General features: G+C 41.5%; 2 protein-coding genes across 2 annotated transcripts in view; both read right to left on the reverse strand.

The window, feature by feature from the left end:
- The window catches only part of LOC148105837 (NACHT, LRR and PYD domains-containing protein 12-like), a 219,542-nt gene that overhangs the window by 164,456 nt on the left and 37,606 nt on the right, over positions 1-17,480 (reverse strand). The window lies entirely within an intron of this gene.
- On the reverse strand, positions 1,481-8,329 carry LOC148105842 (stonustoxin subunit beta-like). Its single transcript, XM_087830784.1, has 4 exons — positions 8,318-8,329; positions 8,086-8,156; positions 2,201-2,247; positions 1,481-2,052 (listed from the first exon to the last, which is right to left on the reverse strand). The coding sequence occupies exons 1-4, from the start codon at positions 8,327-8,329 to the stop codon at positions 1,481-1,483; spliced, it is 702 nt and encodes a 233-aa protein (XP_087686910.1).

Raw genomic sequence — 17,480 nt, forward strand, 5'->3', positions numbered from 1 at the left:
GAGTAATGAAATCAGCAGTTCTGATTCTATCATTTGTAGTCTCACACACTTGTGCATTTCTGTTGTTTTGGTTCACATCGGTTGATTTTCTGCTGCAAACAACTAAAGAGAACATTTTCTAAACCTTTGAGTGTCCATCAGGATCCTGTAGAAACAGCTTCCATGTCAAAGATCAATATTCTGGATTCTGTTTAGAAAGAAAAAGATTTTTAGAAAATTCTCTAAAGAATTCAACATCTGTTTTGTTTTCTACTATTTATTTATTTTTTTAAGTCACTCTAGTACAGATTTCTTTAGTCACATGTCTTTGTGTCTTCCATAAAAAACATTAAACATGCAAACACTCAACACAGCAACACTGAAAGCATTTGAGTGTAACTTTCATTCAAATCAAACTTTATACACAATTACAAAATGGAACAAAAGACAATCTAAACATTAAAACACTACAGCCACTGAAGAAACTAATGAAACCAATCACAATCAAAATCAAAATATGATAACAGAAAAATAGAAGAGACATATCATACATCATATATCATCAGAGTGTTTCTCTAACAGCAGGAGCCTCTTTACACTCAGCTTCACACAGACGAGCTGAGGAATGATCAAGCAAACAACAGCATATCCTGATATGAGGCTCACAGATCAGGATCAATACAACACGTAGCAACCGACACTGATGTTGCCATGGTGACCGCTGCCATATATAGTATTTCTGTTACCTCACTTGTCTTAAACATCAACGCTGGCTGTTTTTCATTTTACTAATGAGTCCACTCTCTTCCCTCACTTTCGTCTCTTCCTCGTGTTTGAGCTCCTCTCAGAGAGGATTTAAGAAAGAGCTTTGATGATGGCTGTAGCTCAGGAGATAGAGCAAGGCATCTAATGATCAGAAGGTTGGTGGTTCAATCCCTGACTGCTCCAGCTGACACACAAAGTATCCTTGAGCAAGACACTAACCCTCTCCGATGCATCCATCAGAGTATGAACGTGTTAAACAAGAATCAGTCCATTCACCATGGAAACATCAAAGTAGAAAGTGATGTCAGTTATGATTGGCTGCACAGCTGGATCACATGACCAGGTGAGTGGAACAAATAACAGGAAGCTTCTCTTGTGGCTTTAATAATCATTTGAATTGATAACTTATGATTTACAGACTGTTCTTTATCTTTTCATTGTCGTCTGAAACACAGAAAAATATCAATGTTGGAAAATATGACATTTATATCTAGTTTCTACAGGATGGTTTAATTCTCCAAAGGCCACCACAGACATGACAAAGTTATTTCATCATTATAATGCACAAAAACTAAAATCAGGATGAGTCCTGCTGCTCACCAAACTTGTGTTGAAGAATAATTTGTGAATCATTTAGTTTAAAACATCAACTGACTGAATCCATGAATCTCATCATGTGTTTCTGAGTGAAAGACACAGACATGTACAGACTGAACTGTTTCTCTAACAGGTAAGACTAACTACACAGAGTCACTGACTCAGGGCCAAGAAAAAATCTTCTTACAGACTTCTGCAGATGATGGAACCCAAATCCAGGATAAAGAGGTTCAGTGAATGTGGTGTTGAAGGTGTGGAGGTGGATCAGAGAGTCAGAGGAGACTCTGTAGAAGGACAGAGTGCCAGCAGGACAGTCCACATACACTGCTGCTCTGTTAGTGACAGAGGAGGAGGAGGAGGAGGAGGAGGAGATGGGTGTTTCTCTGTTATTGTGCCACACAGAGGAACCACGATAAGAGCAGAAAAGACTCCAGGACTGATCATTTCTACCAAACACACACTCAACACTCCTTCCTTTCCTTCTGATTCCTCTGTAACTCACTGATATCCAAGCCCTCCTCGTCCACTCGACCTCCCAGTAACAGCGACCAGTCAGACCATCTCTACACAGCAGCTGAGGATAAACATCAAATCTGTCTGGATGATCAGGATATGACTGAACCTCCCACACACGTGTCACCTTCCTGTTGTTGTCAGACAGTTGGAGCTTTGTGTTCACTGTGTTTGTGTCGATTGTGAGTTGACAGGAATCTGATGGAGAGAACAAACACAATCCAGCTGCAGTTATTGATCCATCATCTGTTCATTGATTGACACTTTGATGATGACTCCTGACATGATGAAGATGGTTGAATGTGTGCTGCTTTGTTTTCATGAATCCCATTAAAAACACACTTACACTTCCTCAGACCTGGTCTCAACCATCGGACTCCAGCAGGCTCCACCCTGAAAGGAGGAGGGGGGTCAGAGCAGCACAGTCATGCACACATGGACATTACATGGCTCTCATACACACACTGTTACACACTGATAAAGGAACAGTCCAACATTTTGACACATAAATGTTTCAACTTCAAAAGAGCAAAACTCATAATCACATCACATTTAATCTCCTTTATTAAGCACGATGTCCAGGGAGCATTGACATGTGCCACAGTCAAGGTTCAACACACTGTGACATTCATGCTGTCAGGGAGTGGCTGCATATTAAATGTAAAGACTGGGACTGGCTACAAAAACTGATCCAGTACAGGTAGAGTGCAGCAGCCAGTGCATCACATATTTTGAGCTAATGCAGCGGTCATCACACCACATACTGCTTTCTATGTAAAGGAGCCTTCATTCTCAGATTAGGGCTGTTTGTGACCATAAAGTCTGTCTCACAAGGGCAGCCACTGGTCCAGGCGAGGAGGCCTCCACAGTGGGATGTGTGAGGGTGCAGACATGGGTGAAGTTAGGACCAGGTGCCAGTGGACCTGCGGACCTCTGGAGACAGGAGTTATTGTTTCACTCCACCAAAAGCAGGAGAGAAAGATTTTTATTAATAATCCTTCTTATTATTAAATGCTCTGTAGAGCAAATTTGTAACAGCAAATTGTTTTGTGCGTTCTGATTGCTGTAGACCATTGTTAATCAATCCAGTGCCGTGTCTTCTGCATGGCAGCGGGCCCCAACACCTGGTCCCGGGTGGTTCCCTGGGAAGTTGGGTTCCCTGGGTCTTTTTTCCCGTGTTGTAGTCGTGTGTCTTATTTTGAAAGAACTATTTACGCGTTACCATAGCGACCAGAGAGCATCAAGAAGCAGAGAGGAGGATGTTACTTTCAGTGTTGTTGGTGCATTTCAGGAGGACCCTGCTAATAAAGTTACACAATCACACAGTGAATTCACGTTTATTATTATATTTACAAAATACCACAGTTTTTGTCTTTGTCTGTATCATTTTATTTTGTTGTATTTATCCGCGACACCTTAAAGGCCGGTCCGTGAAAATATTGTCTGACATTAAACTGGACCGTGGTGCAAAAAAGGTTGGAGACCGCTGCTGTACAGTACATAATGAGATTAGTTTGTCGAATTCATATAAATCTTCGATCGCTAGCAGTGTAACCCTGAAGTGCTGCACTGTATGCTTGTAAGTTTTCTCCCTGACAAACACAACAATGCCGACAAAACGTTTTGCACGGTTTCATTTTATAATGGACTTATGTTTCTACGAAGGTTTGAACTTTAAGAGTGTTTAAACAAAAGAAAAAAGTGTGAAAATGTTCGTGTCTGTCTGAGGAAAGTGTATAAAGCATGTAGTGAGGGGTTTTGCAGTCTTAAAACAGCTACAATAACTGTAAAAAATAAAGTTGGCTACTTCGCAGATTTCACCTTCCGCGGGTTATTTTTAGAACGTAACACCAGCGATAAACGAGGGACCGCTGTATTATTAATAGTAGAGTCTGGGGCATCTAATTGATTAACATCAACATTGATTATTGTGCACTATTATTTTTGTAGGACAGCAAAAAATATAAAACTCTCTCTCAGCTTGTCCGTTGCCAAAAATGAACACTTTTGTGTATGTTCACAAAATGCTGTAAAATGTATACTTATTAAAACATTTATCTACTTTTACCGACTTTAAACCGACACTTTAAATTAGCTCCAGTCCTTTTCATCAAAACCAAAATTTTATCTACATTCTGTTTTTTACACTTTAAATCCCAGTTAGGTTATATATTACCAGTAGCTTTTCAGATAAAACAGTAATAAAGTCCTAATGGTTTCATAAATCTTCATATTTTTTTTCATATAAGCATCGGGGACAAGGCTGTCTTGCAATTGTTGAGGTCACTAGTGTGCGCGCTATTTCTTCCAGGATCACTCTTCATTTGTAGGTTTTAGTGGACTCCTACTACTGTGAAGTGGTTTTCATGGGACAGGGGCTTGTATTCCAAGATCTGGGAGATTGTAGAGATGAGCAGTGATGCCCTTCTTGCCATCTTTCCAGAAATATAAGTGATCTGGAAGCTGTTAGTCTTACTTACAGCAGCAGCACTTTCTGCACCTGCAGAAACCCCAGGACACATTTACTAACAGTGTTTGTTGCTGTGTGTGCTGCAGCTGCAGCTTTGAATTTTTTTTGAGAGTTAATATTTTGGCTATTGTGTCTTGTTATGAAATGTACAAGAGTAAAAGTGTTAGCATGTGTGTCAAAGCTAAGTTTGACTGGGAAACTCAAAGCTCAATAACCTGTATCAACAAAAATTCACTGCAGCCTGTGTAATATTTGATGCATCATAATTTATTCCAGTCTATCTTGCAAATACATGTTTGCGTTGCAATGTCACGCACAAACACACAACTATTAGATCCTTAAGATCAAACCTGCGTCATTCTTTTGGTCCACTGCAGTGTAGCAGTCAAACAAGAAGAAGAAGAGGTGAAGTGGCCCCAAATGGCCAGGATAGAGATCAGAGGGTTAATGTGTAAAATGTATAAAAATATTATTGATTACAGGGTAATACATTAATGTTAATATCAACAATAAGCTTTTTACTCTGACGTTACAAGTATAAACAATGCTGTTACATTTACACTTAAATTTTTTACTATAAGTATGGAAACAAGTGAACAACATTTTATAATAAGTTTAACTGGAATTCTGTACACTGAAAAACAAACAACACATAAAAAACACAAACAAACAGCCAGTGCCTTCATCTGTCCATTAAATGTCAAACATCACATTGACCCGTAGTCCCTGCTTGTCAGCACATGCTTTTAAAAAGAGCTCCATGTCCTCTGCAAACTGAAAAACAAAGAGGAAGAAGTCCCTCTAGACAAAAACACTGCAGATGACGGGTGTGCTAAACAAGAAGAGTTCCCAGATGGTACAGTGGACACATGTGTGACTGCTGTGATTAAAGCATCTTTCTTTCAGCTTAACGAGTGAACCGTCAGCTCGTTCAAACACACGTTAAAGTCCGTTTGGCTCGACACCACCGAACAGAGGCAGCAATATAACATAGCTAACATTAACAGTGCAGTGAATCCTGCTTGTGCCATGATATTCAGGACTGCAAAGCGAGCAGCATCACTGACTTTCAGCTTGTTGTGTTTGTGGATATATGACTGACTTTAATTATCCACAAAATCATCACATTCTCTGTAAGATTAAGGTCGACTATTGAACAGCGTATATTTTAAAGTAAAGGCTTTAAAACCAAGCAAACGCTGAAAGTACAAACGTCACTAATGTCACATAACTTTGCCGACATGTGGCCAACAGTAATGTTTTAATGTTCTTCATTATTAAACATTTGCACATAAATAAGTGACATAATATTCAGTACTTACTTTAAAAGTTTACTCTTAGGCCCCCCGTCTTCCGCCATTTTTTTCGGCAAAATTATCCACACCCACCGCTGCGCTATGGAGTCTGAGATATGTTGGGTCATGAAGTCTACACCACCACATCCTTAAAATTCAGGGAAATGAAAGACGCATTTGAAGGCCGCATTTCGAGCAGCCTTTGAATCAGGACAGCCTTCGTCGCGTCGCTGTGACGTAAGCGGCCTTAAAATGCGGCCTTTGAGGCTGCAGACCCTGAATTCGGATACAGCCCTTGGCTGATTGTGACCTACACCTGTTTTCACACCTTGGCTCGTGTGATTAGGCAGAGGATCAATAGGGAGACCATGACCCTCTTAGGGGGACACTCACACGGGACCTAAACCTGGGATTCTCCACCAGTCGCTCTCAGAACTGAAGAAACTTCTTGGATAAAATGTCTTCAAGAAATTTAAAGCAGTTCAGACGCTTTTCTTTCCCAGCTCCTCAGACTGTCCACCCTGTTAGCTTGGTTAAGCAGCCATGAAGAGTAGAAGGCCAAGTATGAGTTTCAAACAGTAAACACATTTATTTGTAAACCCTGCAAATAAACAACATTAACATCAAAAGTTTTACATTTCCTAAATTTATCCCACAATCTGAATATAACACCCACTTCCCTACATTTGATCCGCTGTGTTAAATATGATTAAGAACAGAATGCAATCATTTGCAAATCCTATAAACCAGTATTTTAAATAAAGTGAGAAAATGTAACATTTAAAGAAAAATATTAGCCCATTTTGAATTTGATGGCAGCATCCTCTCTCCAAAAACTAAAGGCTTTACGATGTTTAGTGCTGGACCATGTTGGCTAATGTGTAAACTTCTGAAACGTTCAACAGTTTCCATTTTGATTAACCTGACCAACATATAACATAGAACACCTTTAAAGTGGACCTTAAACCACTAGTTTGGCACAACACTGGCGGCCGCCTCGGGTCTCTGCTCCTCCTGACTCACCTTCTCTCATCCACCTGCTGCCTCTGTGGAAGCTCCGCCATAGCCACCACTAAAAACTGACTTATTTTTACACATCGACCAGCATCCGGCCAATCCGCCACCTTTCACTGTTTATACCGTTACAAAAAAAATAAATTACAAAACATCATCGGCTCATAAAAACGAAAAATCACCATCGGTATGCTCAATGGCCAGTCCAGCTATGGTCGTGCCATCAGTTAACCCTTCACGTGCCAGCTGTGACACGCGTGCCCAGGGTTGCCGACCCCTGCTCTAAAGCATCTGATTTGGATTCCTGAGATCAAATATATTTTCCTTTGGGTTTGTTTTCTTCCCATTTGTGGGTTTAATGTAGTGTTACATCCTGTTTGTTTGCTTCCATCTGTATACATGTCCAGATTCACTGTTATGTTTCTATTCTTACATTGCTGTGTGATCACTGTTCCCTCTGCTAACTGATTTGACCTTTTGTATCTTACACTGATACTTGTCATATTTGTATTGTGCCTAAAAGATAAAAAGTTTTCCATGCTAAAACACAGCTCCACCTCCTGCAGTTCTCCCTCTGAACCACTAGATGTCTCTGTTATCTAAATGAAGACATGCAGCACAGCAACCACAGCAGCACTCAGAACACATGTGTCCTGTATAAAAGCATGAAACAGGTGAGACAGGTGGGATCAATATTAATGTTGTGGAAATATATGAAAAAGCAACAGAAGAGTGAAAACATTTTGTGTTTCTAGAAAGATCTTTCAGCTCATAGCTGCTCACAGACTGTATTTACAAGTGACAAACTGCAACTCTACATTACATCTACAGTATATATCAAATATATTCTGTATTCTGTAAATCTATTGAGTGATGTTTGAAAGTCTTTCCAGGTGAGTTTGATCCAGGAGGGTCTGAAGCCAGAGTCAGACAGAGACTGTGCAGAGACTGTAGAAGGACAGAGCAGCAGCAGAGCAGTCCAGATACACTGATGATCCTCTGTCAGATCCAGAGGGACACACAGGGATGATGCTGGACTCTACATTGTGTCTGACAGTGGAGCTGTTCTCAGAGCAGTTCACTCTGCAGCACTGACAGTCATCTGCACTTCTTCTCATTCCTCTGTCAGTCACTGCTGGATGAAGCTCTCCTCTCCACCTCCCAGTAACATGGCCCAGTCAGAGCGTCTCTACACACAAGCTGCTGCTGCTTCAACCTCTCTGGATCATCAGGACACAGCTCCTCCTCTCTCAGCACACACACCGCCCTGTTTACCATCACCAGTCCTTCCACCTGCAGAGAGAAGAAGGAAGAGCAGAGGAGATAAACGAGTGTTTCCAGAGACTCTTCATCAGCTGTCAGTCAGTGATGCAGCACATCCAGTATAAAGAGCAGCAGGGACTTCAGTGCTGGGACTGTACTAGGACTTTGCTTGGTGTCCTAGTACAGTACCTTGGTGTGTCCACTCTGAGCTCTGTAGGAACCCCAACAACAAGCCCAACAATCCAGATGGACGGTTCCAGCTGTTAAATGGAGGAATTCCATCCAAACATCTGCTCTCACTAAATTCTTCCTCACCTACAGACTGTGTTCTTCACTGCTTTAAACTTGGAAATGAATGCAGTCATTGGTCTGCGTGCTGCTTTGTTCAGAGAGCTGATTGGCAGTTGACAGCAGCCGTTACCATGGTGACCATAAAGGTCAGAAATAGGAAGTGTTTGTGTCCAATCCTGAGGCCTGTCACCATTCTCCTCTCACAGCTTCACTGAGAAGCTGCAGCTTTACAGGAAACACTGGATCTTTGTTTCATACCGACTGTGTTTAGTACAATACTGCTGACAGCACCACCCACTCACTCCATCACTCTACTTACAGCAGAGTCTCCAGTCTGTAGTCTGGACTTTGCTGAATATCAGACAGCTGCTTCACATCTGGATCCTTCAGGTTGTTTCCGTACAGCTCCAGCTCTCTCAGATGGGAGGGGTTGGACTTCAGTGCTGCTGCCAGATAATCACAGCTGATCTCTGACAAACCACAGCCCCTCAATCTGTATAAAGAATGAAAGATGTAAGTTTATTAGACAAAGTGTGAGCTTGAAATCATTCAGTGTTTCATCATCTGTTCAGAGCTGAACAAGGTTCAGAATGTAGAAGTTTAGAAAATGGAAACTCCAAACAGCTGAAGCCAACAGGAAGCAGCTTCAAACAGGAAACTGTGCAGAGTTTCAGACTATATGTCCTGATGCAGCCAGTTGGATTTTGGAGATTTGAATCTCTGTTCTGTGACTAAGTCCTTGAATCATTTCTTCCAGTTGGTCCAACAAGACAGACTAAGTATTTGACGTGTTGTGGCTCCATTAGGGGAGCTTCTAAATGTGATGTGATGGCCCCTCTGGGTCTGTCAGGTCACAGGACTGAAGAGAGCTCAAACTGGGCACACAGTTGTTCCAGTCTGGACCAAAGACTCTATACTGGGACTGCTTTGACTGCACCCACTGGGACTTTTTAAAGGCTCATGTTCTCACTTAGATCATCAATTTCTACTTACATTTCTTTCTGGGAAAAATGGGGATTACTGAGGAAACAGGAAGTATTTTCCCCACTAAGCAGCCCTGGATTAGTAAATCACTCCAACATGTTCTCAGGCAGAAGAAGCTGTCTTGTTATGAGGGAGAGAAGAAAAAGATTGAGGCACAGAAACTTGTTGAAAGAGAGATAAAGCAGCTAAAATCAGGTGTAAAAGTAAAGCAGAGGATGAGCTGAATAAAGGACACTCAAGGCTGGCTTGGAAAGGAATGAAGTCCATAGTGGGGATGCAGAACAAGGAGCAAAGATGAATGTGATGCTGAATCAGCAGAAGACTTGGACTCATTTGATTCCAGCTTTGATATAATTGATTTCAATGAAGAGCTTTGTGATTGTAGCAAAGGGCTGGTAGCTCTGAGAGTCCCACTGATGAGGTGTTTGTGTGTAAACCTCTTAGTGGGATCAAAGAGAGAAAAAGCCCAGGTCCTGATGCTGTAGGAGGGAAATGATTGAAGTGTGCTGTGAGGAACTGACTGGGAGGTTTTCACACATTTTCCAGTCCTCCTTGGAACAACAGCAAGTTCCCAGCATAAAACAAAGGTTAAGTGTCCTATGGCACTCAGTAGATATGGGTAGATATGGGTACAGGTATCCAGTGCAATTATGGCACCAGTTCTGACATAAACGGTAGTGATGTTGGGATTTAAATATATATTCTTAGTGCTTATTGTCTGACTATATTGTTTTATGTATTTTAATAAGAGAGGGCCAGCTCTGAGTAGAGTCTGAGCCAAAAGTACTGACAGGAAACTGCATGCTTTTGCAGAGCACTGGAGGTGCAGACAGAAAGTGAAACTAAGCAGAGTGTTTTGATCAAAACTTAGAGTGTGTGACGTGCTGCGGAAATATATAAATAACCATGCTGGCTGCTGCTGCTTTCAGACCTGAGTGTGTGTGTTTGTGTGTTCAGGTCTCCGTTCCCGGGAATGTAAAATAAAGATCATTTTTTGAGCTTTGACCACCCTGGGTCCAGTCTTTCTTTGCCGCCAAAAGAATTCAAAGAACGAAATTTAATAGTAACCAGACTGAAAAGCAGCGCACATTTTGGTGCTTTTTTTTCCTGAGATGTCATGCACTTTAGATTCTAGCCAATCATTTTATGTTTCCAAGGATAGTAGGTGGGCCCAGGTACGTACATTCTTTTAGAGCAGAGCTACAGATTAAAAATGCCCAAGGCGAAGTGGTCAAAAGTCTTGCTGTACTTCACAGCAAAAGATGCAAACTCAGCAGCCTGCAACAAGTGCTTTAAGGTGATACTGTTCAAAGGAGGTAAAACCTCGAATCTGATGAAACACCGAGCGATGCATAGCGTTTTTTTAAAAGCTGAGAAATGCACCGTATTTGATAGTTTGCTGCAAGACGGAGTGCATCTACTGCGGGTGTGGTGCCTGTTATCAGACCCGGAGTTAGCAACATCCCCCAAGAACCTGAAGAGGAGAGTCCTGGCCCCTAGCCTTGCCAGCGTAGCAGAAATGATGACGGATGATAATGGCAGCAGTAGCCGTTCTTCTCTGCGTGAGTAGCTTAATGTTGTTTGTGTGTAATTTACGTTGAGTAGGCTAACCACGTTGTTACATTAATGCATGTAAGGTGAACTAGCAAACACCGTCGTAGTTACATGCAGCTGTCTTCTTGTTTGATGGCAGATACTCCCTTCACCCTGGCCAAAAAGGCTAAAATGACCAAAGAAAAAGTGGAAAACAGCTAAACATGAGAGTTTTTTGGACAAAGTTTGTGTTCTCCATTCTTTAAGCGGCGCTTAAGCACCGGCACCGTTTCAAAAGTACTGGATTGGCAGTCATCGGATAAAACCTGAACAATACCCATCCCTAGCACTCAGTGATGATGCTGCTGTGGCCCCACCACCCCCACCTCTTTTTAAAGGAACTAACTGTAATCTAAAGCTTCAAATGGAACTAAGACTTCCTCCACTAGGTGGCAGTGTCTGATGAGAAAGTGTTAGTGGAGCTGGCCCGGAGTCAGAAACAGGAAGATGCAGGATTTGGGCTGAAATGGGGAAAAGTGGTTAGCACTAGTGCCTTAAAGCAAGAAGGTTGTAGGTTGAAGCTTGTTGGCCTTTCTGTGGAGGTTGGATGTTCTCCCACAGTCCAATGAAATGCTGCTTAGGTTCATTGGTGCTTCTAAATTGGCTGTAGGTGTGGATGTGAGAGAGTGCTTCTCTGTCTCTCTCTGTTGGCCCTGTGATGGACTGCTCACCTGTGCAGGTGGACCACGCCTCTTGCCCTATGACAGCTAGGGCACAGGCTGCAGCCCTGTGAGCCTAAGCTGAATAAACAGTTAGCAAAAATGATCCGTAGATGGCCTGAAATCACCCAGTTAGCAGTTTGGTAGATAGCTATGACATGCTAATCCCATCCAGCAGCTGTATTCTACCTGTAAGATGATCCCTGCTGAGCCAAAGCACTTTTTCATATACAAATTACAACCTTTAATAGAAACCTATTGGTCAGCATCTTATTAGCCTGCTGTTAGATTCATTACACAGAAAACTGAAAGAAACTAACAGAGTTGATAAAGAATAAAGAGAAATGTGCTGATTTAAATCCTTTGAAGTGCTTCAGATGATCTCTGTCCACTTCTGTCCACTCATTCATTCATGTAAGGTTTCTAATGCAGCTTTGATCTTCACAGTCTGCTTTATGAAACTCATTCTAACCCTGAATGTCAGAGTGTTCCTCCTTCTCTTTCCCATCATTCATGCTGGCAGTGGAGGAGATTTGGATGTTGGACTGTGTTTTGAATGATGTGTGTATGTTTGTGTTGGACTGCTGTCTTTAAAGCAAACGCACATTTTGCTTTGGATTTCAGTGTCAGACAGACTTTAAGGTGGAATGAAGAGTTGGAGAGTTTCACAGTGAATTATCCATTCGAGGATTTTTGTTCTTCTTTGAAGGTTTGAAATGTGAACATTGTTCTGCTGCAGTCAATGGACTAAACCAGAGAAGAAGAAAACAGACTTTACCATGAAGATCCTCAGTGTGGATCAGTATAATATCAGCCTGATGTCTGCAGTTTAGTGTCAGCACAACTTTCACATCATATTCATCTCAGCACAACTAAAACATGCTGACTGACCTCAGAGTTTCAAGTCCACATCCTGGACTCTCCAGGAAACCACACAGATGCTTCACTCCTGAATCCTGCAGGTTGCTGTTGTTACTCAGGTGCAGCACTCTCAGATGGGAGGGGTTGGACTTCAGTGCTTCTGCCAGATAATCACAGCTGATCTCTGACAAACCACAAACACTCAATCTGTATAAAGAATGAAAGATGCAAGTTTATTAGACAAAGTGTGAGCTTGAAATCATTCAGTGTTTCATCATCTGTTCAGAGCTGAAGAAGGTTCAGAATGTAGAAGTTTAGAAAATGGAAACTCCAAACAGCTGAAGCCAAGTGGAAGCAGCTTCAAACAAACACAACAAGAGAAAAAACTCTGAACGTTTCACATTAAAGTCATACATTTATCATAAAAACAGGACAAAGACTTGAAAAAGTTGTTTTTCCTTCCAAGAACCATAAGGCTTCACTTTTAAAGGTGAAGTGTGAAAGAAATGGACATATTTGAAGTCCAACACCTTTTTCCAGTCACATTATTAAAGCAGACAAACTACAAGCTCATTTTCATTCCAACAAGTCATCTTCTGACCTAGACTAACAACACTGGTCTCTATGTGCAGCTGGCTGTGAGACCAGTGCTCAGGGAGCGTCTACAAAGTGCAACACTGAAAGATCATCACACACTCATTTGCTTCCAGCACTTTCACACAAACATCTACTGTCATTATTGTCACCAAACTCTGTGGATCCTTTATTGCAAATTCAAATGGGATCAAATGGTCAGACAAAAGAGGGTTATGAGGAAATATGATGAAATGTTGTGTATTAGCAGCAAGTTATTGAATCATTTTCCTCAGAAACCAAACAAAATGATTGACAAACATGTTTTTACAAACTCAGTGTTGGACTTGGATCAGCAGGATAAGCTAATGTTTAAAGGCATTTGAGTCTCGCTGTATGAGAGTCCAGTTATTACTCAATATTTATGGATGATGTTCTTTCAATCTTGCACTTTGTAGACGCTTCCTGAGCCTCACAGCCAGCTGCACATGGACCAGCTTACATTACCCAGCATTAGAGGCGGGTGTAAAACAATAGATTTTCCTATTTAAATGGTTTTAATTTGAATAAAGCGATGTTGATTCATTCAATCCTGAATTGATTTTTAATATAAATGTATTTTGCCAGAATCTCAGGTTAAAGCTCCCAAAAGTATTTGAACAACAACCAAAAAGATAAAACAGTAAATGAGACCAGCTAAACACACAAAGATGGAAACACAGAGCGTGGATCGTTCACTCGACGGCACGTACACGGACATGCCGTCGGGTCTGAAAGTGGACAGCTCACAGGTGCTGAAGCTGCAGGTTTCATCTGTCTCCAACCAAAACTGACTGAACCAGCAGCAAAAGAAGATCCAAAGTACGGTTTACATTTGTTGAACATCGTCATGAATTCTTTCTGACTTTGACGTTTACTTCCTGCACAGCTCTCTCTCTCTCTCACTGTACTTCAAGAACAGTTTACCTTCTTAAATCTTTTTCCTGTATTATTCACTGCTTATTACGCACCAGTCTGCTGTTGTGTTCACTGCTGTCGGCCTCCGAAAACAAAGCCTCATTTCTGCTGTTCAATACTTAAGAAATTTAAACCTTTTAAAATGATGACAGATTACAAACTCTCAGCTGTGTCTGTAATCAAACCTCTGTAACTTTGCTTCACTTCAGCAGCATCAGGTCATGTTCACATGTTGATTCATGGTTTGCTTCAGTTTTTGATCGACTGCAGAATGTTTTGAAGGTTATCTGCTATAAAAAGCCAGAACAGGAAAATCTGCTTCATGTGTTTCTGTTTGATCCTCAGTGACTTTGACACAAAGGCCTCTGCTGTGATGATCACACCTCTGATCAATACATATGGATATGTGCTGATAAATGAACAGAATTATAATATTTCCCACTGTCTGCTGTGTGCCGTGACCTTTGACCTGCTAAAGACAGTCAGCTGTGGATTATTCATTGTTGTGTCTGAGACTTAGAACTGTGAGGAAAAACACTACACAGTTAATCAGGGTCCCCTCTCTCTGAATCAGGAAAGGTGGGCAGGCCGCAAGTGGGCCGCGGGCCATACGTTGAGTATAACTGTTTGAAATGTGAACATTGTTCTGCTGCAGTCAATGGACTAAACCAGAGAAGAAGAAAACAGACTTTACCATGAAGATCCTCAGTGTGGATCAGTATAATATCAGCCTGATGTCTGCAGTTTAGTGTCAGCACAACTTTCACATCATATTCATCTCAGCACAACTAAAACATGCTGACTGACCTCAGAGTTTCAAGTCCACATCCTGGACTCTCCAGAAAACCACACAGATGCTTCACTCCTGAATCCTGCAGGTTGTTGTTGTTACTCAGGTGAAGCTCTCTCAGATGGGAGTGGTTGGACTTCAGTGCTGCTGCCAGATAATCACAGCTGATCTTTGACAAACCACAGCTCCACAATCTGTATAAAGAATGAAAGATGTAAGTTTATTAGACAAAATGTGAGCTTTAAATCATTCAGTGTTTCATCATCTGTTCAGAGCTGAAGAAGGTTGATAATGTAGAAGTTTAGAAAATGGAAACTCCAAACAGCTGAAGCCAACAAGAAATAGCATGAAACAAACACAACAAGAGAAAAAACTCTGAATGTTTCACATTAAACTTGTACATTTATCATAGAAACAGGAAAAAGACTTGAAAATGTTTTGTTTTTCCTTCCAGGAACCACAAGGCTTCACTTTTAAAGGTGAAGTGTGAAAGAAATGGACATATTTGAAGTCCAACACCTATTTCCAGTCACATTATTAAAGCAGATAAACTGCAAGCTCATTTTCATTCCGACAAGTCATCTTCTGACCTGGACAAACAACACTTTTCTCTATGTGCAGTTGGCTGTGAGACCAGAGCTCTGGTACCTTCAAAGTAAAAGCTGCTCATTTTGGACACAGTATCAAAGAAAGTCTACAGTATAACATAGAAAAGACAGAACAAAGTTTTGGTTGTTTTAAAATTGTGCAGAAATGAAACTACACTAAGCTCAATTATGTGACAGACATTTCATCCCATGTCAGTTTGGCCTCATCCTGGGCCGGATTATCCAGCACACACTCTGACCACAGGCCCAGGGGCCACGCACAGCTGGGCTCCATCCAAGAGACAGGAAACAAACCAACACAATAATAAAAAGCACCATGTGATCTTCTTACATCTTCAAGACAAACACAGTAAAAACATGAGCATATTTGTTTCCTGATAAAATGATGTGACAGGTAGAACAGAGTAAAGTGGTGGTGTTACAGCCTTTCCCCCCTCTGCTACCGAGGCTGTTAGTCTCTCCCAAACTCAGCTAGAGGACTTCCAAATGAATGAAAGCAGCAGAAGTGGCTTTACAAATGAAAGAGGAAGAGGAGAAGAAGAGGAGAGGGAGGCCACCTCTTCTGTCAGCCCTTAAATGAACCCTGCTCATGTCTGTCACTTCTATTTGGAGCCAAAAGGAAAAACTGTTGTTCAGTTGTTTGGAAAGACACAACATTTCTGAAAGCACTCAAACTTCTTCACATTTGTCTTCAGACACATCCTGAACATTTAGGAACTAAAGAAAGTTTCAAACATCAATCAAAGACCTGAAATATGGAAAAACAACAACAGCCACAGTAGTGAACTCACCTCAGAGTCTCCAGTCGACAGTTTGGACTCTCCAGTCCAGCACACAGAAGCTTCACTGCTGAATCCTGCAGGTTGTTCCAACTCATGTTCAGCTCTGTCAGATGGGAGGGGTTGGACTTCAGAGCTGAAGCCACAACTTCACAGTGAGACTCTGAGAGTCCACACTGAGTCAATCTGTGATGATAGAAAATATAAAATGTGTTATTAAAAAAGAAGAAATTCTGCATTATAAACACAGACTGAATGTATATGAAGACAAAACAGAGTGAGGTCATAATCTGATGAATCTGCTCTTCACATCTGTGCTTCAGCTCCTCTTACTGTGTTTGACATGACACAATGATTGAGTCTCTCTCAGACCTGCAGACTTTTAATGAGAATCTTTGTTTGGCTTTAATCTGCAGATGAAGGAGGAAGATGGTGTCACATTTAGGCTTCCATAATGTCCACAGTCTGTCACTGAGGTCTGATCCAGAGTCAGAGTGAAGACACACATTTGAACTGTTTCCTGTTTTGAATCTGACTCCAGAACATTTTGAATGAGTTCAGCTCAGTGAAGAGTTCCAGCTGGAAAGATGATCTCTGTTTGCTACCTGCTGCCAGGTACGACTGTTCACGTCCACACGCAGGAAAAACCTGCTGACTGTTACCAAACGGAGTAGAAATCTCATCACTGGACAATAATGATGAATGAACTCAGATCTTTTGATATCAGATCTGATTTCAGGGGAACCAAACACAGAAATGATTGGCTCATTTTAGCTTTCTGAGCCATTATCTGCTGGTGTGTCGCAAGTTGGCAGAAAACTATTTGTATTCCTGTTCAGGGCTTCAGTGTTTATGAGTCCAGATCCAGGTGACAGCAAGTCAAAATGATGTCACCTGTCTGTGTCCAGCAGCAGCCTGTATTCACTTTGAATATTGTTATAACCTGACATGGATCAGTTTGTCTTTGATTGGTTTGTAAATGTCACTGTTTCCATTGGACCTGAGTGACGGCACAAAGACAGAGAGGGAGAGAAAGGAGAGAGAGGATGGAGACAGCAAAGAGAGAGCAAACACAAACAGGTGAGAGTGGACAGGTGACCAAGGTCAGCAACCAATCAGAAAGCTTCTGTTTGACCCACAGTCACTGATGATGACTGCACATAACCAAGCAGTGTGTTACTCTGATATCAAATATGGATCCTGCTCTTATAATAATGATCATCAGATGATATTATTGTGTTATTTTGTAGCTGAACACGATGTTTGTGTGATTATCAGTGAAAGAAGCAGTGAGGAGGATGGAGAGAGAGGACAGAGGGTGAATTTAGAAACACTTGTAACCCATGTGAAATACAGGGCTGCAAAATCCCTTTTTGTAATCTAAGACTATAGCCTGTAATTGTCACAAGGGGGTGCTGTGATGCAGTCTTGTGTTCTGACGACCTTGCGTCTAGTGTGCAGGAAGTATTACCTGTCTCTCCCTGTGAGA

This window comes from Neolamprologus brichardi, chromosome 3, assembly GCF_056152115.1.
Source record: "Neolamprologus brichardi isolate AB-2024 chromosome 3, ASM5615211v1, whole genome shotgun sequence".
Taxonomy (NCBI): Eukaryota; Metazoa; Chordata; class Actinopteri; order Cichliformes; family Cichlidae; genus Neolamprologus; species Neolamprologus brichardi.